Raw genomic sequence first — 27,284 nt, forward strand, 5'->3', positions numbered from 1 at the left:
CTTAATCTAAACATTTAAACTCTTTGAAGGAGTCTTGGATTCTGTAGCAAGATAGACTGATTTGTAATCTCCTTTCTCAATGATATCTCCTTTTATCACATAAACCCATATGCCTCAAATGGTGCATTCTTATCTAGTTGATTATGAACAACGTTACTTTCCAAGTAAGCATTCCCATACCTTGTTAAGAACATGAATATGAACTGCAAACTCAGCAATTACTGACTATAAGTTGGTTTAGGTAGAAGATATACCAGTGAAAGGGAGTGGTGACATTCATGTCAGTTTACAGCAATAATACATCTATAGGTCAAAATTGTCTAGCCGGCTCCATCGTAAGTCAGGAATCATTTCATCAAAGAAAACTATGCTGGTGTTACGCTGTCGTAACAGGACAGAGTTTGATCCTATCAAGTTGTCAAACATAGTAAAGAAAAAAGCATGCCTAGAGTTAAGCTCCTAAATCCACTTCCACGTTTGAAATGCGTCATATTAGAGACAGATTTAAGAAGGGAATCTTGACTAGTATCTCTGCTGGTTTTATCAGTAATTTAATCCCCATTCTCATTTATTAATAGAATTTCTTTCTCTCTAGCTCCTTTTCCCACCCTCCTTGTGATACACTTAGAAAAGCTTTCCTACTCTCCAGTTGACTGGTACAAACTCATTGTGGGTTCTGCTGTTCTTAATCTTCCCCTGCCAAGAACAAGGCCGGTTCTTCCCCTTCTCCATTGGCAGTAAAATTCTCTTTGAGCGGCCCCTGGTGACGCCACATTGGCTACATCTTGTTTTAGCATTCTTCTTTTTACGGCGGCAGTGCAGCATGTTATAGTGTGCCTTAATTACGATGTGTTTTAAGATGCTTATCAAAGAAAAGGCAGTTTATATCTTTGTTCTTATAGCACCTAATATATATTTAGTTTGGGCAAAGGGCTTTGGAAAGCACTCATTAAACACTGAATGTTTTAAATGTTTTTACTTCTCTGTTGTTTTTTTTTTTAGCTATTCTTTAAAGGAAGTTTTATAACGAAGTGGGGTGTTTGGCATGCAATCAATTAGCTGAATTTTTAGAAATGGCCAGGTCATAAGGATTCTGGTATTTATATTTTTAGTTTTATGTGTTTAGTTTAAAAGAAAAAGTTGAGTCCTTCAAAAACTAATTTCGCATTCTGCATAGGGTGTTTGATAATTGACACATACATTTAAAAAAAGAGCCAAAGGCATCAATGAATAGGTGTCATGACATACAACAGTAGGATGCTTGCTCATCTCATGCTCATGTACTTCCAAAGTGACCAGTGAAAACAGCTGAGTCTTGTTGGTGTCTTTATCTGAGAAGTTAGGCCCCAACTTTTGCCTTTTGGACACAGCCTGAGAGATGTAGAGAGAGTGCTGGAACTTTGCAGCAGGAGTACAGGGAAGTCTTTTCACAGTCCTGAGTTTTGCGTGTCCTTGGTTTTGTGTGTGTGCCTGCGAGTAGGTACATGTGGATAATTTGTCCCAGTGTATTGCTTTTGGTACGTACTGCTAGTTAAGCTGTTGTAGCCGTGCTACTCTAAGCCATTTCTGAAGCAGAACTGTAGCTGTGCCTTCTCCTTTACCGATTCCCTTTGGAAACGGAGACCATCTGGGGACGTGAGGCAGCACCAACCTCTTTTCTGTGCACGGTAAATCTTAAAAAATAAAAAAATCCACAGTTCAAAATAGACCTGTTGTTTTTTCTAATTTATATGCAAAGCTTATCTGTTGGTACTAATGTCTACTTTTTAATAAATTTATTTATTTTTTAAAATTTAATATGAAAGCTTTGATTAAAAAATTAACAATACAGAAATTGGCCAGCTGCCTACGGATAAAATATCTCACAGAAGCCATGGAAGAGACAGCCTTTATTAAAACCTACCCCTACCCTCAATCCTTTATATGAACTTAAAACTAAGGCAAAAGTTGACCTTTAGAGGTGTAAGAAGTGAAGAGGCACCTCTGTAATGGTCAGTCTATTGAACATCAGCCAAGTTTTCTTGTGCTTGTAATGCTGGGACTCTTCTCAAAATTTCATGCGGACATTACCCTGTTTAAAGAAATCATGGATCTCCCATTTGGCACTCTGCAGGCAGCCAGCCTTTCAAGAAGAAACCTACTGGATAAAACTATCCACTTAAGTCAATGACAAAATTCAATTCTGTCTGGATATCACCCGCGAACTCTGCAAAGTCACCAGCTGAAAGCACCAAGGACTCTGAAGGACAAACTGATCTTGCTCAGACGTGACGGGAAGTTCGTCCTGTTTGCTTCTCCACTGGGAGCAACTTCACAGCGACTGTAGGTCGGGATTTGTGTGCTGCCCCTGCTTGGCAGCTGCATGCTGGAGAACAGCTGCACAGAAAAATGCCTGATCCATCCACGACTGCACACAGCTTTCCGGTTTAGGTGGATGATGATTTAAATAAGTGAAGGTTCGGAACTCGATACCTGCATGATCCAGAACACCTCACATGGACCAGTGCTGTACTTTTCAGATGTTTAACTGCAAACAAAGCAGTTGCATGATTTTGTTTGATTGTTTGTTTGTTTTAAAAGGAAAAAGGAAATGCAATGCAAGTTACGCTCATATTGAAGTCGATCCATTCCCTTATGACACAAAGCAATTATAATTCAGACAAATCATATGCTTCTGTTAATGCAGACATAAATTACAAACCAAAATAGTGTATGTACCTTTACAGGTTATGTTAGAGTTGCCATGGAAAAAAAAAAACAAACGGGTTTGAGTGTTGTGTTACAGATCCTGGCAGCGCATCCCATCTCTGATGGCAGCGTGTGCCGGGGCGCGCAGAGGCTGTCCCCAGCGGAAAGGCCGACCCAACGCTGCTGGGCACCGGCTGTCGCTGGTTGGCAGAGCGCGACCTTGGGGCTAAATGGCGGCTGGTTTAAGGTACAGCAGCTCCGTCACCTTGTGTCCTTGCGTCCTTGCCTGACACTGCCACCTGCTTGTAATTAAAAAAATAAACCATTTTTTGTGTGCACGAAAAGTTAACCCAAGCACAAAGTAATGTTGCGATCCAGTGAAATGGACAATGGACAAAGCAAGCACGGGAAGGCATTCCTGATTTTTCTCACCACCGTGCTGCATTTGCAACACCTCCGTCCCCGAGGGAGCGGCCGCTGGCGCCTGGGGCGCAGCACCCACCACCCACCCAACCCACTCAGCTCTGAAACCGCACCAACTTTTCCTTTGACGGACCGATTTCTTTGCAATACCATAAACCAAACCCCAGCCTGGGCAACGAACGCTGCTTTATTAACACCACAGGGTCTAGGGGAGGGGGCGGCCGAGGGTGGCTGGGCCCTGTCGCGGGGTGGACGGTGCGGCGCAGGGCGGCGGGCACCCGCCTGCGGCAGCCGCTGGGTCCTGCCGCTCCGCACAGCGGCCGCTGCCGCCGGCTCCCGCCGCCCTGGCCCGCGGGGCGCCCGGGTGCCCGAAGCGGGGAGGAGGGGCCCGGCCCGGCCCGGCGGAGGGCGGCGGCCCCGGCGGGCCGCAGGAAGCGCTGCCGTCACCCGGCCCTGCCCCGCTGCGCTGCCGGCGGGAGGCTGGGCTGCGCCGGGCCGCGGGCCGGGCCGCCCCACTCCGACTCGGGAGTCCCCAGAAAGGGGATGCGGCGGCGGCGGACGCCATGAGCTGGCGGTCCGGCTCCCGCGGCGTGGTCCTCACTGCCTACCACCCCAGCGGCGGCGGCGACCCCCCCGGCGGGTGAGTGGCGGCGGCGGGGAGGCCGGGCCGGCGGCAGGTGCGCTCGGGCTCTGCGGGGCGGGGGATGCGGAGGAGGAGGAGGAGGAGGAGGAGGAGGAGGAGGAGGAGGAGGAGGAGGAATAGTGGAGCTGGCTCCGCGGGCAGCTGTTGCCGCGGGGAGAAGGTGCCGGGGGGCTAGTGGGGTTTCCCCGTCTCTGCACTTCGTCCCGCATCCTCTCAAACGGGTTTTCCTTACTTTTTTTTTTTTTTTTTTTTCCCCCACCCGTTTTCTGTAGTAACCTCCGCCGTGGAAGCCCCAGGCGCGTTGCTGGGCCACGGGGAGCGCCGGGTGGGAACAGCAGACGCCGGTTGTTGCCAAGGCGTTTGTAGCCGAGTGCGCGGCCGCTGCTCAACCCACGCCGTTCCCGGCCGCTGCTCAGCACGCGCCGTTCGTTCCCGGGCGGTGGGGGCTGCCCCGCCGCTCCAGGGGGAACCGGACCCCAGAGTCTGCGGGATCAGGCTGTTCGTGGGATGCAGGGCGTAGATTTTCATACCACCTCTTTGCGCTGCACCGCTTTGTTCTTTGCGTTATTGGTTTATTTTTGGTTGGTTGGTTGGTTTTTTTTAATGAGATAAACAGAAGGAAGGTACCGGTAAGGACAAGATAAACTTGTTAAAGCATTTGTCACTTTGCTTAAAAGGTGAAACTGATAATGGGCAAAGAAGCCAGCTTTCCTTTTACGAAGGCTGAGGATCTCCTAGCGCCTCACAGCGTGTGTTTAATGCAGGCAGAAGCACTGCCGGCTTTTCCATAGCAATGAGCAGGGAGACTGCTGTGTGGAAAGGAAAGTTTTGTTCTTTATAGCCCATTCAGTCTTGCCTCTTCCTTGCTGAAACTGTCAACAAAGGTCCCATTGATAAAGATGGGACTTTTATTAATGCTGAGAAGCCAGCTGAAACTGGGAAGGTATTGAAACTGGCACGCTGTTTCCATACGTCCATAGGAAGAGCGTGTCTGATCAAGGAGATTATAGTCTGATTAAAAGAAGATAAAATGAAGTACAGTGTCACCCTGGACAAGAGATAGCTCATGCACCATGATATGTCACGCCAAGAGTCCACGGCAAATGCAAGAACTGAACTGAGAAGTACAGCCTACTCTGTGTCTGAACCACAAAGCCATGCCTCTCTTTTTATTGAGGTACTTCCTTCTCCATGACTAATGTTATTTGTCATCATAGCTACATATATAACGGCACTGCAGACGTAGTTGTTTACTATTGAATGTAAAATATGTGCATTTTTGCAAGAAATCACAAAATCTACTACCCTACTTCATTGTCGTTTTTGATGTTTTTACCTCTCATATCCCTCCTCAAACTTCCCGTGGAGGAGGGTCAAGATAAAACCCACTTTCCCTGCTCCTTGGGATAACTTCTGAATAAGGATCTGTGTATCTGTAGACTGTTAGGATCGGTTCCCCCTTTTAACCTGGGTCTGCCTGGATACATGGCTCTAAGCTGCAGTTACTCTTAGCCCCCAGATGCATAAGCACAGTCCTGGGGTCCCTCCGTGTCCGAGAAACTTGTTTCCTGTGCTAAGGCAGCACCATTAGGAGCAGAGATCTCACCAGGTTGTCTGCAGTTGCTGTGGGGACAGCCTCCTGGGTAAACTGAGACATTGCTGTGCAAGTGACCGTGATCCTTCACAAATTGTTCTGATGTGGGATGAAGGGAGGGTGTGGGGGATATAAATGTGAAAAGCAGTCTCATTTCCTTAATTATAGCATATAAATGTGTATGTTAAAGCTGTGCAGAACAGGGGATTCCCACAGTTAGTTTTACCTGAGTTCCACCTGGCAGTGTTACAGCTTTCCAAGCTATGCATGTTTGCCATTTGTCTCATTAAACTAAGATTCAGAAGGACACCTCTTTGCCTTTCTGCTGTGGCACTCTAAATTTGGACCGCAGTCCTGTCTCTCCCTCATTAACCAGGATCTCAACTCCGTGGTCCTGATTTGTCTGCTCCTTCCTGCCCTGGATCCTCAGTGTCTTCCCACTTCTGAAGTGAGAGAGGTTGGGAATGTTATTTTCACGATGGATGGAGGGATGGGAATGACCACTTGTTTTTGTTTGGTTTTTTTTAAACACACAAACAAAACTTTTCTGAAACATTGTAACATTTTTGTGTGATTTTCCCCCCCTCTTTTTCTAACTGCTTTCCTTCTTCATCAAGATTCCCAAGATGTGCAGCGCTGAATGATAATAATAGAGCAAATGCCCAAACCAGCATAATTCTGAAATATTTTGTGGAAATATAGTCTTCCATTATGCTCTGGACAGGGCATAAGTGTAGCACTTCTGCCATCCAGATTCTGCATTTTATTACTGGTGTGAAATTGGAACTTACTTTGCCTTTTTTAAATACAACAAAATAAGAACAACTTTCAGTATCTAGGTTAGCATCTCTTTGCTAATTTGAAAATTCTGTAATTTTTAACTGGGATGAGAATATTAGGAAGCCAATGTAATACAGTGCCAGCTGTAACGAAGCAACCCTTTTGGAACGATTAATAGAGAAACTATGTTGAACTATTATTTTCAGAGGCATTCAAAACAGTGCATGTTAGAGATTGCATTGTCTTTGGAGGGTTGAGGAAGTTTGGCACTGGTACATCCTGGGAAAAATGACATGTTGGCTGTGCTCCAAAGTGGCATCCTAGGAAAGGACTATACCTCCTAACCAGCTGTTTTTTCCTTCAGGCATATGGGAAGTCTTGCTTCATAGACTAAAGAATTTTAGTGATCTAATAGATTGTTGAGCTACTTTCCTATTCTTTTTTTGGCCCTTTAAAAGCACAATGAGCCTGTGAAATATTTCCTTTCGGAAAGGCTTGCCTTACTATTGGTTAGCTAGGCTAAGATCTGGAACAGCCTTAGGATGATTACTTCCAATTTTGACAATTTAACAATATTGCCGTGACAGTGGTGATGCACAAAATACATCAGAACTGTCTTCTTTGCCATAGAGGAGTTTATTTTACATTTTACTTTAAAGAAATGGCGAAAGGAATATCTTCTCGTAGTGTAGATCTTGATTGTGGGTGACTTCTGCGGTATGCCTAAGTATCTAAGAACTTCCTTAGAGAAATGACAAAGGCAGATTACCCATTATCAAATTCAGTTTTAGTAGCTCTATTTTGCATATTGCTTTCAGTTTTCTCACTTCTCAGTTTTAACCCATTAGATCCACTAATGCTTTATTGGCTGTCTTGCTACATGCATTTTACTGTCATCTCCTTTTCTTTATGATGCCCATGCACAAGCTTTTAAACCATTTCTTCTTTTTTTTTCCCCATGGAACCATTTGTTGCTATACGGACTGTGGAAAGTAAGAGTGAATCAGATAGCTTTCAGTCCAAGACCCTGTTTCAGTGTCTGTTTGTAGGCATGTCAGCCTCATGCACATGAAATGTGAAATCCACACCCTTAAGAATAGTCTTCCAGTGCCATTTATGTTTCTTGCTGGGGAATTTTACCCCATCTACTGTGGCAGAAAGGACTGCAAGTCCCGTGTCATACTTGCCAGCCACATGCAGGCGTTTCAGATAACAACAGTCGTCTCATATGTCTGCATGGGCTTACCCTCAGGAAATCAGATGCTATCCAGGGAGTCCTCTACAGGACTATTTCTGTCCTGTAGAGTGAGTGAATATGTGTGTTTATGTGTATACGTATATGTATGTGTGTAAAAATATTTTAAAAGTGTCATTATAAGGCTAAAGCCAAGTTTGGAGTATTCAACGGATGGGGAATAGGATATAGCAGAACTGCAAGTAAGTGAATGCATGCAGAGCGCATGCAGAACTAACGGCATGCCTACCAGCGTGTGAAGCAAATAAGCTTCTGCTACAGAGCATTTTCAAGAGCCAAACCTGAAATGCAAACTGAGTAATAGAGAAGTGATTTTAAATGTGGTGGCCACTGGAGGTTGACTTTGCTTTTCTGTCCATACCTTTGTCTTGTCTGGGAGGCTGCCATTCTGTATGGTCTCCCATGCTGCGCCAGACTGTGGTGTGAGTCACAGCCTCCCTGGATCTGTTTCCAGTGAGTCAATGCGCCGGCTCACCAGCAGCCAGCACACGTGCTTGTGCTGTCGCTTCATGTGCTCTTCCCTAACTTACGTTGGAAGACCAGTTTTAGTTGTGAATCTTTGCAAGCCAGTGCCTGTTTAACAACATATGTTCCCAAAGGGCCTAGCAATCTTCGCATTGTGAATAACTTTTTAAGAAGGACTGCAACATTTCATAAAGACTAGGACACAGCGTTTGCCGTATTTAAATCTTGCGTTTGGTGTGCTGGTAGTCACTTGCAAAATGGGAATGATCAGTTGAGTTTCTTTGAGACTGAACTAAACCCCAGACCAGTTCTGGAAAGAGTGCTGTAACCCTTAGCTACTGTAAAAGAGAAGATTGCTGCCGCCTCAGATCGCCTCTTTTGAGTGACACCTGCTAGCCAGGGCCTGTGGTCCCCAAAGCTCACTGTCCTGCTTCGTTACTGAATCCCTGCATGACTTTGGGAGGTCTCCATTGGGTTTTGTTGTAGAGAAGTGCCCAGACTTACACATGGTTACTGTGTAAGTCTGAATAAAACAAAATATTTATTTTTGTATGTCTTTGTAAATATGGGCTTTACTAACTTAGTAGTGATAGCATCTGTGTTCACTGTGGGGATGGGTGACAAGTGAGGTGCATAAAATACCTGGTGTTTTCTACAGACAACTGTGACCTGAATCACTCACTGTTTGATCTCCCTGAGAAAGAAACCAGATGATAGGTGTCCTTTGAACTTGGAAAAATGACAGACTTCTGCTACGAATTGCCCATAATAAATGATTTTTTTCAAATGTTGACCATAATAGACATTACAAATCACACATACAAGAGGAATTTATTCTTTCCTTGCCAGAATAATCTGCCTCATTCATTATACAAATATTTGCTCAGTTTAATCTGAAGATTTAATAGTTTGCATCTTAAGGTAAGAAGAAATCTAGTAGTAAGCGTGAATTAATGCCTTTTTTCAAGGGCAATTTTCATCTCTATTCTTTCAGAAAGAAAAGCTCTCATTCCTTTCCCCCTCTCTTTCTACCAGTGACTCACTCTTGGAATTGAAATCCAGTGAAATCCAGTATGAAGGACAAAAGCACTGTTAGGGGGACATGTAACACTCAGTGTACAAGGAGCAAACACACAAGGCGATTACTCACAACTGACTTAAGTTCGTGTAGCCTTTTGCAATTTCGTTTGCAATCTGCTAGTACAGCACAGATTTCAGGTTCTCCATATCATCACAGCATTTGTTGTTCCTAACCCCTGTAACCTGTCTTTCGTGATGCCAGTATGGATGGCTCAGCACATACCTTCCATATGTCGCTTTGCAAAGCAAAAATCTGTTACTGACTTCACAAAATCATAGCAATCTTTTTATCTGCTAAGTTTGCAGGCTCTATGTGAGCACAATCTTCATCTAAATGCATTAGAAAAATCTTTCCTGCCTTGGATTTGCCTGCTAATTTGAACAGTGTTTATTGTCCGATGCCTACCAACATCTTCAGATAGAGCTGACAGGCAACAATCCATTAAGTTGCTTTATTTAGCATTGCTTTTGTGTCTTTTGTACTTCATGCATGTATAAATATGTAGTGTACTGCAGACTCTTAACGTGTTGCTTAGTTACCAATGTATTAATCCCAGTAACTTGATCTACTGACAGCAAATTGTGGTATCCCAACATTTCCTGCTTCCTTGATTCCGGATTCCTGCTTCCTGGGGTTCCCCCTTCCCCCAGTTTGCATCTTATTTCTTCTTTGAATTCATCTTGCTCCTGCCTTTGGTTCTTGCTGTCTTTCCAATCGATTAAAAAGCCCTCCTACTGCCTGTTAGCTATTGTCAAGTAGCTGCTCAATTTTATCTTGCTAGACGAAGCAAATAATTCTCTTTGAGTCTCTTTGTTTCTTCAGTCTGAAAATCCTTTTTGTGACACTTCTCTTCAGCATTTTCAGCATCCTTCTTTACACGTGCCCTATTACTTTGCTTCTCCACCTCCCAGCCTGAATTACATGCAGTACTTCAGTGTCAGTCTCGTGAGTGTTACCTACACAGGTGAAATCACTTCCTTGCTGCTAATGACCACCGCAGCCAATTGCGTATACTGTGGTCACACTGTCTTGTTTTTCTAAGCATCCTGGTGGAATTCACTTTGAGTTGTGTGTCCTTTCTGAGCCCTAGATCTGCTCAAGTTCTTCTTTTTCAGTGCAGTCCTCATTGTGTAGCCATAGTCACAGTTTCTTGCACTTAAACATCCATTTAGCACCTGTCAGTATGATAAAACAACATTATTTCAGCAAGCCCAGTTCACTAGGTGACCTAGATTATTCTACGTCATGGATGTAGATTTGATTTAACGCCCTTCGCTGTCAGTGAAACTAGTCTATTCAGTTCTGCTCTGGGTCAGGCCCTTAAACAGCTATGAAATGAGAATAACTGGGCTGAATCAGTGGAGCTACATAGCAGAAATGAGGAAAATCAGGGACCTCTGTATATAGGCTTTCTTTTTTATTTTAATGACATACAGAGAATGAGATGTCATGCTTGTCTAGCTATAAGGAATGTGAAGCATAAAGGCCTTTGGAACATTTTAATTAAGGGCTTTCCCTTTTTTGCTCGAGTATGTACAAATCTAGAGGATACAATGTATTACTAGTTGTGCTGTTACAAGCATGTGGACTGCACAAAACTAGAATGTAACTGAACTTCCCATGAGCAAAGTGCCAGAGGAGCTGTGTAAATCTGAACTCCAACATTCGCTCTAAGTGTGGTATCAAGTGAATGTTTTTTTGTTGTTTCTCTAAGTTCTTTTTCTCTGAAGAGCAGAATTGTTGAACTTGTTTTCAAATAAGACTAATGGCATTTTCAGCCTGCTGATACTGGCACTCGATTAAAAAGTGTTATAATGTATTGTTGTTGCCAATATTTTACTCGTTTCGTAACTGTTACTAGCGAGGCTGTAGCTGAAAGCTGTGAGGTTTTAAAAGTCTACTCATACTTGTTTTGTCAACATCTGCAATGCCAGCACCCCTCTCTATAGTTAATGCTTTTTTACTAGAGTTACTGGGTACATAGCCATAGCGTCATTTTTTTTCTTCTATGAATCACAATACTACAGCTGAACGGAGGCCGTGATTACAGTAAGTGATACAGCGAGGTTCCTGCTGTGAGTGGCGTTGCAGACTCCTGTTATGCATGGGTCACTGATTGCCACTCTGGGCTCCTTGGTAAATCAACTTGGCCAGGGAAAGAAAAACTCCACGCTCGTGAGTTTTGAGTATTTCCAGCACGACAGTGGACTGTATGGTGAGGGCTGCTGGCTTTACAATGAACTTGCCGCTGCCTTGGAGCCTTGATCTCAAAATAATCGTGTTCAGGCAGGAATTTCAATATTTATAGCCGGATAAATAGGAAAAAAAAGTAGAGATTTTTTTTGGATGTGTACAAAATAAGTAGACCTGATTTATTTCATAAGTAAAATTATAGCCGTCATTTTCTGAGGTATATTTTTGGTGATACTCCAAGCAGCATATGGGATGCGCACCTAAGCAATTTACCCCTCTGTGCTCCCCAAAAAGCTGAAATGATTAACAACTTATTTGGTCATTGTTTTTTGTGCCAACTCTCTTGTATTACAGCAGAATAAAACAGTGCACAGAAATGGTTACTTAGCTGGTCATACCTTCCCATGAGTATAAGCTGCTCCATATTCCCCCTTGTTCCGTGACTCTATTCCCTGCCCTTCCTACTGCAGCATCCCAGTCCTCTTAGCCTAGAAATGCTATAATGAGAATTTCAGAGATTTTATCTGTCATCTTTCTACAACACCCTTCTTTCCTAGGGAAGCTTCTTAGACCAAAAGGTGACAATGAAAACGTGTTAGAATATGTCCTTTGAAGTGCCCCTAGTATTGATGGAGGACTTAAAAGGGTTTGGGGTGAAGTATTTGAGGAGCAGCAAATGTGAATGTTTTTAGCACGCTCAGAAATACAGTCAAAGGTATGCCACACATGAGAAAGCAACAAGGTAAGAATAATGCTGTATTCAGCAAATAAATTAATCTTATCATGCATACTCAGTGCCAAACTGCAGCAGAACAGTTGACACATATTGCTTGATTTAGCATCAGTACAAATCTTGAATTTACCACTGCTCTGACTACCTCTTCTTCCTGTCCACCAGTCACTAAACCACCCAGATAACTTTTACTCTGGCTTAGGGAAGTCAGATATTTTGACTTCTCTTCTCTGTTTGAAACTCAGGAAAATATTTAAGAGGATGTGTGAGAGGATTGTTTGCTCAATGTTTAGTGATAATGCGCTCAGTAACGTACATTGTTTAATTTTTATTATTTGTAATCAGTTGATTGTTTTTAGCTGATTTCTATGTAATTGTCAGAACAATAGTTGGCAGGAGTCAAGGCCACTGATGAAATATTCCTTCTATCAGAAATTCTCTGCCTTTAATAAAATACAACAGCAAGGTCCAGGAGTATACTATATCAAGAGGTAACAGGGAGCTTTGCCCATGGTTTAAGAGAGTGCAAGGTTAGATTTTAACTGTACAAATAAAGTAGAAAGTTCTTGTAGGCTTGTAATGGCCCAAAGAGTCGTATAGTAACTGTGGTTATAGCTGTGGTTGTGAGTCTGCAGTCCCAGATACAAAGCAAGAGGCTTGGAGCAGTAACCAGAAGCCCCAGCTACTGAACAGCAAGGAAACCCTGATAAGTGCTGTCACACACGGAGCCGTCACTCACTGGCCAGTCACAGCGGGAGACCAGAGTGGTGGCTACCACAGGCCAGTCAGTGGAAGACGCTTTCTCTGTTGGCAGTTGCTCAGAGGATGATAGATCCAACAGCTCCATAGTGTAGCTTCTGGAGCCTCACTGTTGATTCCCTTTGCCACAGCCGGATAAGGGAACACCGGTAATGGTGTCATTGTGGGAATAGTCATCCCTATCGTTGCAACCCATTTAGAGGGTGGGCTTTCAAGTCCTACTAAACTTGTTCCAATGACTTGGCTTGTGTCATCTTCTCCCGAGAAGCCTGTTGTTCAGGTAGACTTGAGGAATGCTTTCTTGTTCTGTTTAAAGTATTATCAGAGGAGAGAGATGCCACACTATTTCCTGAAAATTTTTCTTTTCATCTCAGAGTGCCTTCTAAGGCTTGTCCTGGACCAGCAGAAGTTTTGATGTGGGTGGAGGTCATGGCCATCTTAGGCTGAGATAAGTGGAGGCTGACAAGAGTGGGGACATCACTGAAACTTGAGTTGCCTTCCACTCTCCTGTTACACCTCCCTAATGTTTTTCTTGCCCTGCCATTGGCATTTCTAAGCTGACTGAAGTAGGTTGAGCTGAATTTAAAAAAATCCAACTGAAAGCAGTATTTTTTTTTAAGTGTTGTTACCAGACAGATTGGTTTCTTAACCTAGCTCAGCAAGTGACTGCATCAATGATAGTGCTGGCACAAGAGGAGTGATGGAAACCCCCAGGAAAGGGGGATTTGACAGAACCTGCTGGCAGCAGCCTACATCTGTGCCACCTTAATGTGATCATTGTGAGGCGGCAATTTGACAAGATAACTCATTTTTGTGAGTCCTCGTACTGTCTATGGCCACATCCAGTGAGAGGCTCCTCTGATATAATTTAAATCCATTGGTTCAGATTTGCTGACAAGTTATGTGATGGCTTAACTTTGTACTGACAGTTTTTCAGTCAGTTCAGGTACAGCTTGTCCTTTAGCAGCCGCCCTAAAGCTAGTGTAAGCTTCATCTCCAGCTCATTTGGTGCTGAGTCACACCGCTCAGTGATTCAGTCGCGTGCACGGCCTCTACCTGCAAAAGGTGAGCTGCGATGTGAGAAGTCGTCCTTGGGATCCAGGTGTGCTGCACAGCAGGGAACACCTGCACTCCTCTTACGGAGCTGTGGAGAACCTGCCTTCTCCTCGTCGTCTGTGCGTGGCACAGCGCAGCCTGCCTCACGAAACGGAACAAAAGCCCAGCTTGGATTCCCATACACTGTACGGAGGTAGAATGCAGCTTCTAAATTATGGTTGGTCACCAGTTGATAGGCTCTTGAAAGGTTGCTGATTTGTGCCTTGTTTAAACACACCTTTCTTTGCTCTGAACTTTGCACCAGAAAGATCGCTGGGGTTTCATAGTGCCCAGGGTAGTGCATCAAAACAGCATCAGGAATGAGAAGTATAATCAGAATAGATCTTATGATTTCCTGTAAGGAACACGACCTAGCTTTTCATTGCAGTAATATTTTCTGTTTTAAGGGTAAAAGAGACTAAGACATTAAATATATGAGACATTATACAAATATGTAATTTAAAATATTAGGTACTAATTAAAATGTCCAAGCAGCTGTCTAGTGATCCAAATTCTATCTGCCTTCCACTTTGAGAGAAGGATATTTATACTGTGGTACTTGTTATTCTTTGACAGGAAAGCTGAGAAAAAGACTGTATTTGTTTGAACTTCTTACTGTGGATGGTGTATATAAGAACAAACTCAAACATGATCTTTTTTCTCCTAGTAAGTAGGAGCTGCTCATGAAAGTTTATGGAAAACTTTATGAGCTTCATGCTGTGAAAGCTGGTATTTGGCACTTAGTAGTTCAAATCAGAAAACAGTTTATGAAGACATATGGTATTAAAATCACTGTGATGTGTCACAGTGTTTTGTTTTTTGTGTATTGGTTGAGCTTTTGAAGTGATTGTTAAAGAAAGTTTAGTCATCCTGTCTTAGGGAGTGGAAAGGAGACATTGGCTTACGTGTTTTCACGCACTGTCTATTTGCTGAATTATTTGATACAGGTTTCACTAAACACAGACCTCAGTAGAGGTTGCTATAATTTCTCTTGAGAAGTTTCATTTTATATATAAGTATATATTTAATCTCTGAAATAGAAATTAGGCGCAAATTCAGTTTCTGCTGTATACTTTTGAGAGTTGCTAAGTGAGATCCAGTTAGTTAGCAGCTGGAGCCAGAGCGTCGGTCAGTACCTTTGCACGGGGCCATGCCAGCAGGAAGCGGGGCAGGAGATGGGATGGGACGGGGTGACAAAGCACTCAGCGTAAGCAGCCTTATATGACAGTCTTTTCAAACCTTTCAACTTGTGTATTAGGATCTCAGCTTATACTTAAAATTTCACAGGAGCCTGGAGCCAAGCTCTTAGCTGTCTTTTAGCAGCAAGGTGTCCCCTCTCCCGTGAACAGATCACCAGGCTGTGCTGAGTGGTGGCTTTCTCAGGCACATCTCCACTGCAGCGTGCTCAGACCGTAGCCCAGCAGCAGCATGCTCCTGTGGGACAGCCTTGTAGTGGTGTTCATCTGGGTTTGAGCCCAGGCTGAGAAACTTTTCCTTCAGCCCAGCTCGGCCTTTTGGGTTTGTTTTTTTTCTTCCCCCCATCTGTGGTGTGGTGTTGACACAGGTGCACAACCTCTGATTGAGGACAAGGTTGATGCGTTTCATACCATGCTCTATTATGTTAGTCTCCTGGAGGTTTTTGAACCCCTATTTCTTTCTTACCCTCCAAGTCTTCCCACATAAGTAATTTCATATAAAAAGTGTAATTCAACTTTGATCCAAAAGACCTTCAGTTGGACAAAGGGTATTTCTCCACATAGGTTATCTTGCACAGATCACTAGTAGGAGTTACTGTTCTTATTAAATAGAAGAATCAAGGTTACATCCGCATATACTGTTTTGGTTTCTCTTTCTTTTATTTTTTTTTCATTTTATTTTTTTATTTGCAAACTTCCTTTTGGGTCTACCGGTAAATAACTTTTTTTTTTTTTTTACAATGTATACTGACTTGTATGATTTTGTACATGGCTATAAATGTAATTTAGTTTGCTGGCTAGGAACACAAAATTTTTGGCTACCAGTGTTGCTCTGGGCAGCAATTTTTGGTATAAAACCCCTTTTATTTGCCTACTGTAAATTTCTTTCTACAATTCTGATTTCCTTTAAGACTTGAAGTTCTCTGTCTCTCTGATTTTCTTTCCTTCCATTCTATAATACATACATTATATATATTTATATATGAATAGATGATCTGGAATTCTGTGGATTTGATTTCTGATTTCTATGAAGTGATGGTTTCATCCCATCTGAGTACACAGGTCATTTTGTAGATATTAACCTCTTCCTGAAGATTTGTTTTATTTTCCTTTCATTTAGTTTTATTCAACTTGCAAATGACGATTGAGAGGTAAAAGCTTTTTGTTACAATATGCAACATCATCTACTAATTAATATCTCTGAAATATTGAGTTGAATGAGCAATACAAGGGAAAAAGCAGTGGCATTGGGTTTTTTGTGGGAGGTGGCTTTGCTGCTCAAATGGTCACTGTGTTACCTTGGATGTCTAATCATGACCTCCAGCAGAAGAAAGCCTAGGTGTCGGCTGGAGGTGCAGTGCTGAGGTGATGCTCATGCCTTTTCTATGGGTGATTTCTGTTTCTAAATAAGGAATTATTCTCTGCTGTGGCCACAGAGGGTGGTGATTTGCACTGGGCTGGTCGCCTGCTTCAGTCTTGCATCTAGTTGGCTTTGCTCAATGTTGTCACATGGTCCTCTGACAGTCCTGGTAGCTGGAGTTTTCTCATGTAGTCTCTCCTAGCAAACAGTGATACCCCTCCCTTTCCAGTGATACCCCTCCCTGCACTTGGTGTACGGCAGGCTGGCTGCCTTCCCACTTGGGCTGTCTTTGAAAGGCCCTGGCTGTTAAGGATGGGGTGCCCGAGGTCTGACATGTGGTTGTTTTGGGGTGGGGATTTTGGCTGCTCCAAGAAGGGTGCTCAAAGGGTGGTGTCTGCCACTTGTGAGTTACCTCGTAGAGGGTGGGGTGGCCTTGAGGTGTCACCCTTGGGGGCATCCCCCTGGGGCGTTCCGAGGTTGCACTGGTGTGAAGACCATGTGAACCAAGCCAGAGGAACTGAAGCCGAAGAACATTACTTGGGGCACTCTTGTGGAAGAGGCAGCTTCAGTGCGTTACCTCGTCATTTAGAACAGTAGTGTATATACATAGTAATATAAAAAGTCATATTTATTCTGAGACAGCATTGTACAAATCGTTCTAATTAATTTACTTCTGAGGTGTCACAAAACATCAGAAGAGGGAAAATGAGGTCAGTTGCCTAGAGGGCACAGTCAATGAAAATATCCTTAAATTCTTGATTGCACCTTCTTGACTTTCGAAGAGGAAGGAGATCTGAGCACCTCCGGTGAAAACAAGGTGGTGGAAGCTGTAAAATATGTCCACCAGTTCTGCCTTTAGAGAGCTGAGAATTCAGAAAATAGTATAATTTAGGTATATGGGCATTTGTCTTTCTTTGAATGTCTCCTTTTCATCTTTAAGTTAAAATGTGTTGTAAATTTTCTGTTACAGAGTTTCTACTTCCCTTGCTATGTTGACTTACATTGTAGGTTGCAAACTCTTTTAATGCTGACAAGTGTATGTTTCCCTTTCTGTGATAACCTGTCAGCACTTGGATAGTTTTTGTAAATGTAAGGCTTTGTCCAGGAGCGTTATTTTGTCGAGGAAATAATTCTTTATCCTCTGAGATAGAATTGGCTGCTTACACAATCAAAGATTTCTTGCATCCAAAGAAACTGTTAAGATTGCAAAAGTGCATGTTCAGTGCAGAAAATGTTAAGATGTTCTGGTAGGAAGGGGCTCAACTGTGTCACCCTGCCTGAGCTTGAAGGGTGCATTTGTCACCGGGATCAGGCGCAGAGATGTTCAGTTCCTTCATCGTCTCCCCAGCGATGTTGGTATGTGCTGGCTCCCTAAATTTTAGGGCGCTATGGGAGCTGGAAAGGCAGTAGGGTCCTGACAGTATGGCGAGGTGACATGAGGGCTGGGGACAGGACAAGTGGTTGGGCAGTGCAGCTCAGGATCTGGGAGTGAAGGACTTGTGGGGTGCCCTGCAGCTTCTGCTCTGGTTTGCCTCACGCCTCCTTCCCTTCACTGTCGAGAAACACCTCTGCTCTGTGCACCCAGGTCAGGCCTGTTCAGGCTGTCTTTCCTTCCTCCCTCCCCTACCCCAAATTACAGGCTTAGATCACTGTTTTCAATTTCACTAAAATGATTTTTTCAAATGAATTAAAATAAGGTTTTCGTGCGTGACTTCATATTGCATTCAGCAATTTTTTTTTCTGTGTACATATGATACTGTATAAAAACATATGGTATTCATTTGTAGAAGATGCGTCTCATCATGGGAAGTACAGATGTCTAGCATGGGGAGCTTCGTCCTGTAACTAAGAATCATGGATAGTAATACCCAAGAGTGCACAGCATTGCTTTTGTGCTTCCGTACACAGTGTATGTACATATGGCAAAAGAAAATATGCATTTGTATTTATAGAAGGATCTGCATATGGATTGTGCCTTATTTCAGGTTTAATATATTAGATGTGAAGCATTGTATTACCTTGATTACTTCACCTTGAGAAGCCTTGATTATTACTGGTATCTGTAATCATAGCTACTTAGTGTTATGTGTATGTACTGTTTTACCCCATTTATACAAAGGAATAAGTCTACAGTTGAAGTCAGGGATTTAACCTCTAGATACACAGGGAAAGTTAAAGAGTACAATGTCATTTTTTTACTTGCGTTTTTGCTGTCAGTTAACGCTCTAGTGAAGTGTTTTGTTTGTGAATGCAGGGTAAAGGTTATGGCTAATATTAGTGATGCAATAATTTAAAAAAGACAGATGGATGTTGCTTTATATAACTGATTGGCATCTTCCAAAATAGACTGATACCATTTTAGAACAACAATCATGGAGAACATTATCAGCTGGAAAAACATAGGTGGCACCTTTACATTGATTTTGAAACTGGTATCTCTCATGTTTGTAGGATGCTGGCAAAGAAAGGAGTGTTGGTTAGGAAGGAAAACAAAGGATTTCATGAATAATTTCTATTAAGAATTATCATCTAAATAATTTATAAATCTGAAAAATTACAGGGTTTTTTTTTTAATTACTACTTGCATTAAATATTTAAATCACAGAATTCTCACAGTCCCTGCCTGCATCCTCTTTTTGATCAGTGTAATTTAAACTAAAGTTGGTAATAACTTTTCTGGTCTTCTGTTTCCATAATTTTGGAAAGAATTTTTTTCTCATTTTACTAGCAGCACATTTTTTTTCAGCTGCAGAGCAAGCAGTGACCATCAGCCTTCCCTTTCTGACCCGTCTTGAACATTTCCTCTTGCCACCTTAAAATAGGATGACGGTCTTCCGTGACTGTGTTAAGTTTTGATGAACTCACTGTCCATGTACCCACATGGAAAGGAGACTGCTTAGGCCAAAAAAGAGTCAGATCTAAGAGTAAAGAACAAAAAAATGTAGTGCTGTTAATGGAAATGAGAAACAAGGATTAAATGTGTAAAATTGTGATCAACTAGTAATAAAATACATATGAGATGGTTTTTAGGGTTTTCATTTTGAACAGTTGTTCCTACTAAATGATCAGTATGTAATTTGCACGTTTTATTTACTTTCTCTTTATTTCCAGTGCTTGTTTCTTTTCTGTTTTTCCCCCTATTGTTTGGTTTGTATTGTGTTCTCTTTGTTTTTCCCCTCTCCTGGAACAAAACAAAACCTCTTTTAAATGCTTCCTGTGAAGTTGTTTTTTTGGATTCAGGTGCTGAGGCTCAGACCTGGTGGGCAGGTACCACAGTAGGGAGTGCTACAGTAGGCATTTAGTGGTGGGTGGCATGCTATTAAGGGAGACCCAGACTGTGAGAATGGATTAATTGCTGTGGGTAATGTGGCTTCCCCTCCCCATCACTCCTCTAGAACCTGATAACATCAGAAAAGATGTCATTCCTTCCTCGGTGTCACCTCCATCTTGGATTATAGGGCATTTCTGCTGTGTGTGCAAGTTTTTTTCTAAGCTGTGGTGGTGAAACAACGGAGCAGCTGAAGCTCTTAAATTACAGACCAGGCATTTATGTCAGGGCTACCACTAGTTTCCAAACTTGCACATGAATGCATCTATATATTCAAATTGGTTGCTGTAAATCTGTATATTTAATTTGTAAGTGAAGGGAGATATTTATGCATACAAGAACCAGTAAATCTTTGCAGAGAGCTTGGTTGGAAAAAAAACATGTTTTTGTATCTTTTCTGATGATGTTCAGAAAACAGAAGTGGTAGCGAAGTGGGAAAGGGAAGGAGAGAATCCATGGTCCTGAGTTGCTTCCTGCTTGCTTCGTTTTCTACTGACATTTTTAAAACTACCAGAAATATGAGGGGGGAGGGAAAATTTTGTTTTATTTAGTGTGTTCCTGCTGGATCACCAAGGCTATGGAAGTGCTCGTTTGTGTAGGTGGCAGAGAGGGCTGCAGACAGTTCAGTTTTTACAGCCCAGGATCAGGTATTTCCTAGGAATAATTGCTTAGAAGAAGGAATTTGATAGGAAAGGAGACGTTGGAAAGGCTCATGCCTTTAGCATTTGCCCTCGAAGACAGAAAGTAAGAATGGTGACTGGTTGCCCTTTTCAATATCTGTTCTTTTTGCTGAGGTGACAATGGACTTTCCTGCTGCCCTGTCTGTGTGGTGGGTCTGTGGAGAGGGGTGTGAAGGAAACAGCTGGATCATGGCAGACCCTCATTGCCCTGCGCCTCTGCCCTGGCACGCTCTGCCTGGCTCCTGCTAGAGGAGTTCCTCAAAGCAGGTTTGCCTCATGTGCGGAGACATATGCAGCGTTGTTGTGTTAGCTCCTCTGAGAGCAGGTGAAATCCCACTTTTGAAGCTGGTTGCGAACACCTCCTTCCTCATGCAAAGCCTGAACTAAACCCAGGTGGTCCATCCCGTGCAGTGTGCTTGAGGCTCCCTCTCTCCTATCCCCTTGCCTTTAAGGATGCTTCTTAAAAGCATCCTCTCTGACGTTTTGCTTCTGAACAAACTTGTATCCCTCAGTATACTTGGGTGCTGGCGCGCCTTGCCGGTGCTGCTCTCCTCAGCCCTTTCTGCTTCCTCCTCTCCCTCTCTGGTCCAGCTTCTGTGAGAGCACCTTTATTTACTTTGTCTTACTGGCTCTTTGTCGATGGTTTGTTTGGACAATAAAAACAGTTTCCTGAAAAAAATATCTTTACATTGCTGCACGGATTTCCTTGCCTGCTGTTTGAGAATGCTCATACAAATTCATTTGCAATTTATTCTGAATGTAAGGATTATATTGTAATAAATTGCCCATGAATGTGTGCCAATTTCCTTCAAGCATAAACAAAAGTACCGAATTGTGCTGAAGGCCTTAATATTTGCAACTGAAAGGGTTATAGGCCTAACTAATAGGTCGTTTAACATGGTAAGAGCTAATGCTTTTAGAGAGCTAATTGCTTTTAGAGGCACAAAAGTGACTCCAGTATCATTTCATGGCTGTAACTCTACTTTACTAGATGGTCCTGGTATTTTCCAGGATAGCTTAAATCGGGCTTTGTTGCCATGCTTATTTTTTTTCACTGTGAAAAGAAAAATAAATTATTTAAATCTTTCCTCTCTGTGCCTCTCAATAATGGAATTACAAATACTGTATCTATTTCACTTCCTGGTTTATTCTCTTTGATATTTGTGGAGCCTGAAGTAATCTCACACAGACATTATTCTCTTCTTTGGGAGAAGATTAGTTCCAGTGGTTCTCTTAGAAGATTACAGAAAAAGTGTACTTTTAAAATGGGTATGATGTGTTCGAATGTTTTCCCAATAAGCAGCACGAGAGTTGTTACAGAGAACATATTTTGCATACATTTTTGTAATTTATATGGATTGTAGAGAATGAATCAAAACTGCAGAGGAAAACATCTGTGTCCATGTGAAGCTAGGTGATGTAGAAGGCATTTGGAAGGAATGAGAAAGGTAGATCAACTGAACAAGGGTCAGGGCCAAAAACGTGACAAAGGAGATTCGAGTGAGGCCATTCTTTCCCTGTTTTCCTAGCTGTGGGCATTATGCTTTCTTTAAAACTAGAGCTTTAAACACAATTAGGTTTGTATGTAAGGAAAATGTACTGGGTGTCTGCTGAGTTTGGAGGCTGACTTCTGTTTTCATTTGGTGGGACTTGAGGCTCTGTAAGCACTTCCAGCTCTTCCAAAAGTCTGCATGAGTTGCAAACCTGCTTCTAGCATGGTGCCACTTGTGTGTTTGTACCTATACAGGTCACCCAGGTTCCCTCGTTCCCTTGTTTTCTCCTGTGGTGGATTTTGGACTCACAGGGATAGTTGTTTCTCTTTCTAAAATGTATGCTTTTGAACGAGAAATTTCTATGTATGGGCAAAAAATAGGAATGTGCTTTCAAAGCCTTTGAGAGTCTTCATTCAAGTGGTATGAGAATTAAAAAGGTCAGAATGGCAGGAGATGAGACAATAAGGCCCACTTCATTTTCTCAATACGGAAATAAAACCAAAGCTGATTTCTTCTGATACTACTTCTCAGTTTAGCTAATTGTGACAATTTTTTGCAAGTCTGATAACACGTGATGTTCTGTGTAAAGCTTCAAATCTGAGTCTGTGAGACTCACCTTTCACTAAAAGAAATAAGTAGGCTTCTGTATTTTATGGTTGGAGAATAAAGTTAAAAGCATTCACTGAGTTGAACAGCTCAGACACTGGAATGCAGCAGTCCCCCCAGAAACAAGGAAAGACAACTGGTGCAGTCATTTAGAGGGGCACAGGCTTCATGGCTGCAGTTGTCAATCCTGAATTCCTTCTCGCTTTGTGTGGAGTGGAACAAGATCACATTTATTCTGAAACAACCTGGGATGGCATATTGAATAATTCTTTTTGCAAATGTTCAAAAAAATATATGTTATAGTTCTAACACATTTTTTGATAATAAATCATTTCACATCATCAATCATACACAGGGGTTGATGATCTGTACCATCATTTTAGATAGGGTGTGTATGTGTATCAATTTACCATAATTATAATTTATCTAATCGGAAGTAGAAAATAGGCAGAGTCTAAATGGCTGTGTAGGAACATGAGGTCCTATTAAAGGAAATGTCATGAAATATTTTAATCTTCTTAGAAGTTCTGCAGATAGTTCAGGCAGATTGAGTTTTGGCATCATATCAGGAATCTCCAATTTCTGGTGCAGTGTATTAGAATATTAAGTGTAATAGTCTGTGTCATTGCCTCAATTTCCTTCCTGTTTTCTTCAGTGACAGGTTGGGGTTGGGAAAGATGGAAGCTCATGGTCACTAAGGTAAAAAAATCTTATAGAAATAATAATGAGGATGTGGCTGGAAGCAGTACAGTGTATATATATACTTTTTAGACTTCTAGTCTGGCAGCCCTTACTGTGGGCTGTTTTGCATTTATTATTCATGGAATGATTTAAAATGCCAGTTTGGGGTTTTCTGGGGTTTTTGTTTTGTTTTTTTTTTTTGTTTGTTTTGTTTGGGGTTTGGGGTTTTTTTTTTTTGTTAATCTCCAGAGCAGTTTTGAGCAGGTATTAACAGCAGCTGATGGTATTACAAAAAATCCTGAGAGACCTGATTCGCTTTGCTCAGCCTTTTTTATGCTCATTTAGAAAGTGAGTACTGTTTTATACCCTCTCTGCAATCACTTTGTACTCTGTCTTTGGAAGTAGAACAGAGCTTTGCCTCAGTTCCTACTTCTCTGGCTTTTCTTTGGAGCTTAAGGGGGATTTGGGCAAGTTTGATTGCAATTGACATTCAAAATGTCCCATAAGGTCACAGAGCAGCCAAAATAAAACACTTTAAGTTGGGAGAGAAGGAGTGCTAAGTGTCAGTTCACCAAAAATACTGGAAATTATGTTGATTCATTACTGTTATCTTTGCATGTCCTGTATGCCTGTCTTGAAAAGACTGAGTTGCAGGAAAGTTTGCAGTCAGTCATGGAAAGAATGATAGAAAAGGTAGAAAGGAAAGGATGCAATTGTTGCAATGAGTGACAAGATTTAGGAGCTAGAATGAAAATCACAAATAGAAGCTCAGGCCAGCATCCTGGCCAAGAACAGGGAGCTCAAGCCAGGCAAGTGCTGTAGCCATTAGATTAGAGCTTTCTTGGTTATTTCAGTTAAGAAGCCTTTGCACCTTGTGGCGCTGCTTGGCTTTTTGAAAGGAGGGGAGGCATGGGGAGAGCTTTGGGCTTAGGAGCTTTATTTATTCCCACACTTCTGTAGTTAAGCCTTCAGGATGAGAACCAGGCCAGGAGACCACATTGTTTCTCTCTCCTTATCTTTTTAGTTGTTTAGGTTTGAAAGGACTTGGGAAGTCCTGTATTTATATTTAAGAGCACAGCATCTCATGGATGTGATTGCTCAGTAAATAGTTTTCAAAATGGACCACAAGTACCCATAGGCATTTTTTGGTTGTTTAAATCTAGTTAGCTTTTGTGAAAACTTAAAATTACTTATAGGAATTACTGCTTAACATTGTAACTGCTGTGTCAACAATATAATTGTGTTTTGAGGGTGCTCCTCTATTTATAGAGATGGAGTCTGTCACAAACCCACAGCAGCTTCCTTTTATCTGCCTTGCAGTTTGCAGTGGGTCAGATCTCAATCTTTAACTCTCAGTGGCCCAGTGGTGAAGGACTCAGAGGGCTGAGAGTTATTCTTATTTCTGTCACTGATTTGCACCATGAATTTGAACAGTGCGCTTCACCTCTCTGGGCCAAATACCCACCCCCTGTTTTCCCCCCCTCTCACAGCCTTTGTGTATCTTGTTTATCAGGTTATTAGCACCTCTAACCACGTGTTGCTATGATGCTCAGAATCAGTGAGCCCTAGTATCAGCTGAGGTATGGCTGCAATAATACTACTAATAACTTTTATGTAAATGGCCAAGCGCTTTGGGAGTGATGACTCCCTTTGCATGGGCATTTTGGAACTTAATGCTGTAATGTAGCTGTAGTCAGCTATGTTTTTGTCATTTTATGTCACTCTGGAAGTAACGTGCTAGCTTACTGGAGTGCCAGAGAGTGTGTCTGAAGGGGCTGCAGTGCTCATGACATTGCCTGTACAAGAGCCCCAATAGCAATGGTTAATGGCCAGGATTACTTAAAGAAGCTTTTAAAACCAAGCATACAAGGATTGTATTTTCAGTGTACAGCTTAAGGAGGTGTAATAGTCCAGTTTGACAAGTAATTATATTACTTGGTAATGGAATGTGTTTTTTGCACTGCTCTCAATGTTGGAAATTGGCTGTTACAAATAAATGTTTGTGAAACTTTTGATCTTGTAGAAAGTTGAATTGCCCTTCAATTTGGAACCTGTTTAAAGACAATGTTTAAGACTCCCATAGGCTTTGTTAGGCAGCTGTGGAAAAAGGGCAGTATTTGTTTAGCACTAAAGAGTAGAATCCCAGTTAAGGTTAAATCCAGTAATTAATCAGATGGCCTCTTCCCTTGTTGCACTTGTGACACTTTTTATAGTTGTGACAGTTTTTATTCAGGAAAGATCCAGGCTTGAATTTTGAATTCCAAAATTTGGCAAAAGCAGCTGGAAAAAAGTACCCTGTACAGAAATTCCTAATGTGTAGGTAGAAGAGGTGTTTTCCACTCCTCCCTTTCACTTGCATTTCATCCATTGTTGTGTTTTTTTTCAGGTAGAAGATAACAAATTGTAGAGACTGGTGTCTTTTTGCTTTATGTTCGTACAGTATTTAGTAGCTGGACTTTGTCCTTTCCTGGAGCTGGTGATCTCTCCTGCAATAATCCTGTTAGAGGAACTTCACTTCTCTTTCAGCAGTGTTAATCTAATATACTTGGTTCAACAGTGTATTTATATTCCTTAGTTGTTACGACCATGGGGATCCTTGCATTTAGTATTTCTGCTTTTCATTATATTTACACATCCAATAGATGCGTAGTCATATATATAGAGTATATACGGATACCATACAATTATGATGTTTGTATAGCAATCTAGAAAGATTGTATTCAGATCCAAAATTAGTGGCTAGCACTATGGAAATGACAAAAGATTATCTTCTTCTCATCACTCACTGTTTTAAAACACAGCATAGTCCTTAATTTTTGAGTGAGAAAAATGGAAGTAAAGGCAAAATTATCTTTTTGCAAACTGAATTTATCTGAAATTAAAGTCTTTAATTTAATCTGCCATTAAAGTATACCTTACTAGTTAACTGATTAACCTCTAGCTGCTATAGTTGACACATGACAAATATCAGTTATGAACTGCTAAAAAAGCATTGGAACAGACAGGGAGATTTAGATTTCACAGGAAAGAAAATAAGGAATAAAGACACCTGGACTAGTATAAAGTGACTATTGATGAAATCAAAATCAGACTGACAGAACCTGAAAAAAAGCACATTTTTACTGTGGTGTAAAACAATGATTAATGTGAAGAATCATATTTTCTTACAAGCTGAGAAAGGACACAGTTGGTCACAAAAGGAAAGGCTGAAGAAAATATTTATGCACAGTTCTTCTTCCTAAAGTACTTGCCACAATGTGAAGCTCATCAATGCTTAGTGAAATAACCTAAATCTGGTTTCTTTCCTTGTAAATGTAAGGAATGGTGTTCATTACAAGAATTGTTTTTAATAGCTCCCCTTTGGAAGAGCTGGAGTGCTTTGTTTCACATCCTTGATGTTTCTAATAAATAAATGCATCTCTGGTGGGTGAGACAAGAAGATTAACTCTGGTAAGAGGCTGCAATAACTATATTGAAGAATGTGGTTTATATCTGAGGGCTCAGTTTTGTACTGACATAAATAGGCAAAAATCTCATTGGCTGCAAAGGGCGCGTGTCTGAGTATCAGAGGTCAGAACTGACTGTGGAATTTGGAAATGAGAGTATTGCACTGCTCCCTGGAAAGCTATTTGAAGAGTAAACTCTTTACTAACGATTGGAAATAGATGTTAATAAGATTTTAATAGAGTTTGAGAGTGTTGTTAGTGAAGATCTTAATGAAAATATGAGTTTTCTGAGGGGGAAAAAACTGCTGGAGACTAAACTTACCATTTAGTAATCTGAAAGGCTAGAAGAGTAGTGTTTGCAAATTACTTTAAGTGACTGTATTTGTTAGCAGTAATTTACATTTTCTGGGGGAAGAGAAGAGATCTCCTTGAAGATACTTGTGAAAAGCAGCTGCATTTTCCAAATTTTACATAGAAAAACTGAACACCTAAAAACTTAATAAAGTGCTGGAGAAGTAGCCTGTTTTCTGCAACCACAGCAATAGCTTTATTTGTAATGAACTGTGCTTGTTTCCTGCTGATAGTTTTTTTGGAAAGCTGACTTCTACAAAATTTTAAAGCTTGCAACATGAGGCATTTGAAATACTTTTTTAAGATTTTTTTTTTTAATGAGTCTTTCTGTGAATGTGGAATTAATTATTTTTAAAAACATATCTTTCTTCCAGATTCCTTATAGTATTATTACTGAGATTGATTTCTTTTCCCTTTCTCCCCTCTTTTTTGCT

The 27,284-nt window shown here is 41.6% G+C and overlaps 1 protein-coding gene across 3 annotated transcripts in view; it reads left to right on the forward strand.

The window, feature by feature from the left end:
• Positions 1–3,542: 3,542 nt before the first annotated feature.
• ARHGAP18 (Rho GTPase activating protein 18) overlaps positions 3,543–27,284 on the forward strand; it is a 68,849-nt gene continuing 45,107 nt past the window's right edge. The window contains exons 1-2 of one of the 3 annotated variants that reach the window (XM_054196217.1): positions 3,631–3,751; positions 4,735–4,931. In XM_054196217.1, the coding sequence (XP_054052192.1) occupies positions 4,912–4,931 (20 nt within the window). In that variant the 5' untranslated portion in view covers positions 3,631–3,751; positions 4,735–4,911. Of the gene's footprint in view, positions 3,789–4,734; positions 4,932–27,284 lie in introns of all 3 variants that reach the window. The other 2 variants (XM_054196216.1, XM_054196218.1) reach the window with 2 other exon arrangements.

Source organism: Rissa tridactyla, chromosome 3 (genome assembly GCF_028500815.1).
Source record: "Rissa tridactyla isolate bRisTri1 chromosome 3, bRisTri1.patW.cur.20221130, whole genome shotgun sequence".
Taxonomy (NCBI): domain Eukaryota; kingdom Metazoa; phylum Chordata; class Aves; order Charadriiformes; family Laridae; genus Rissa; species Rissa tridactyla.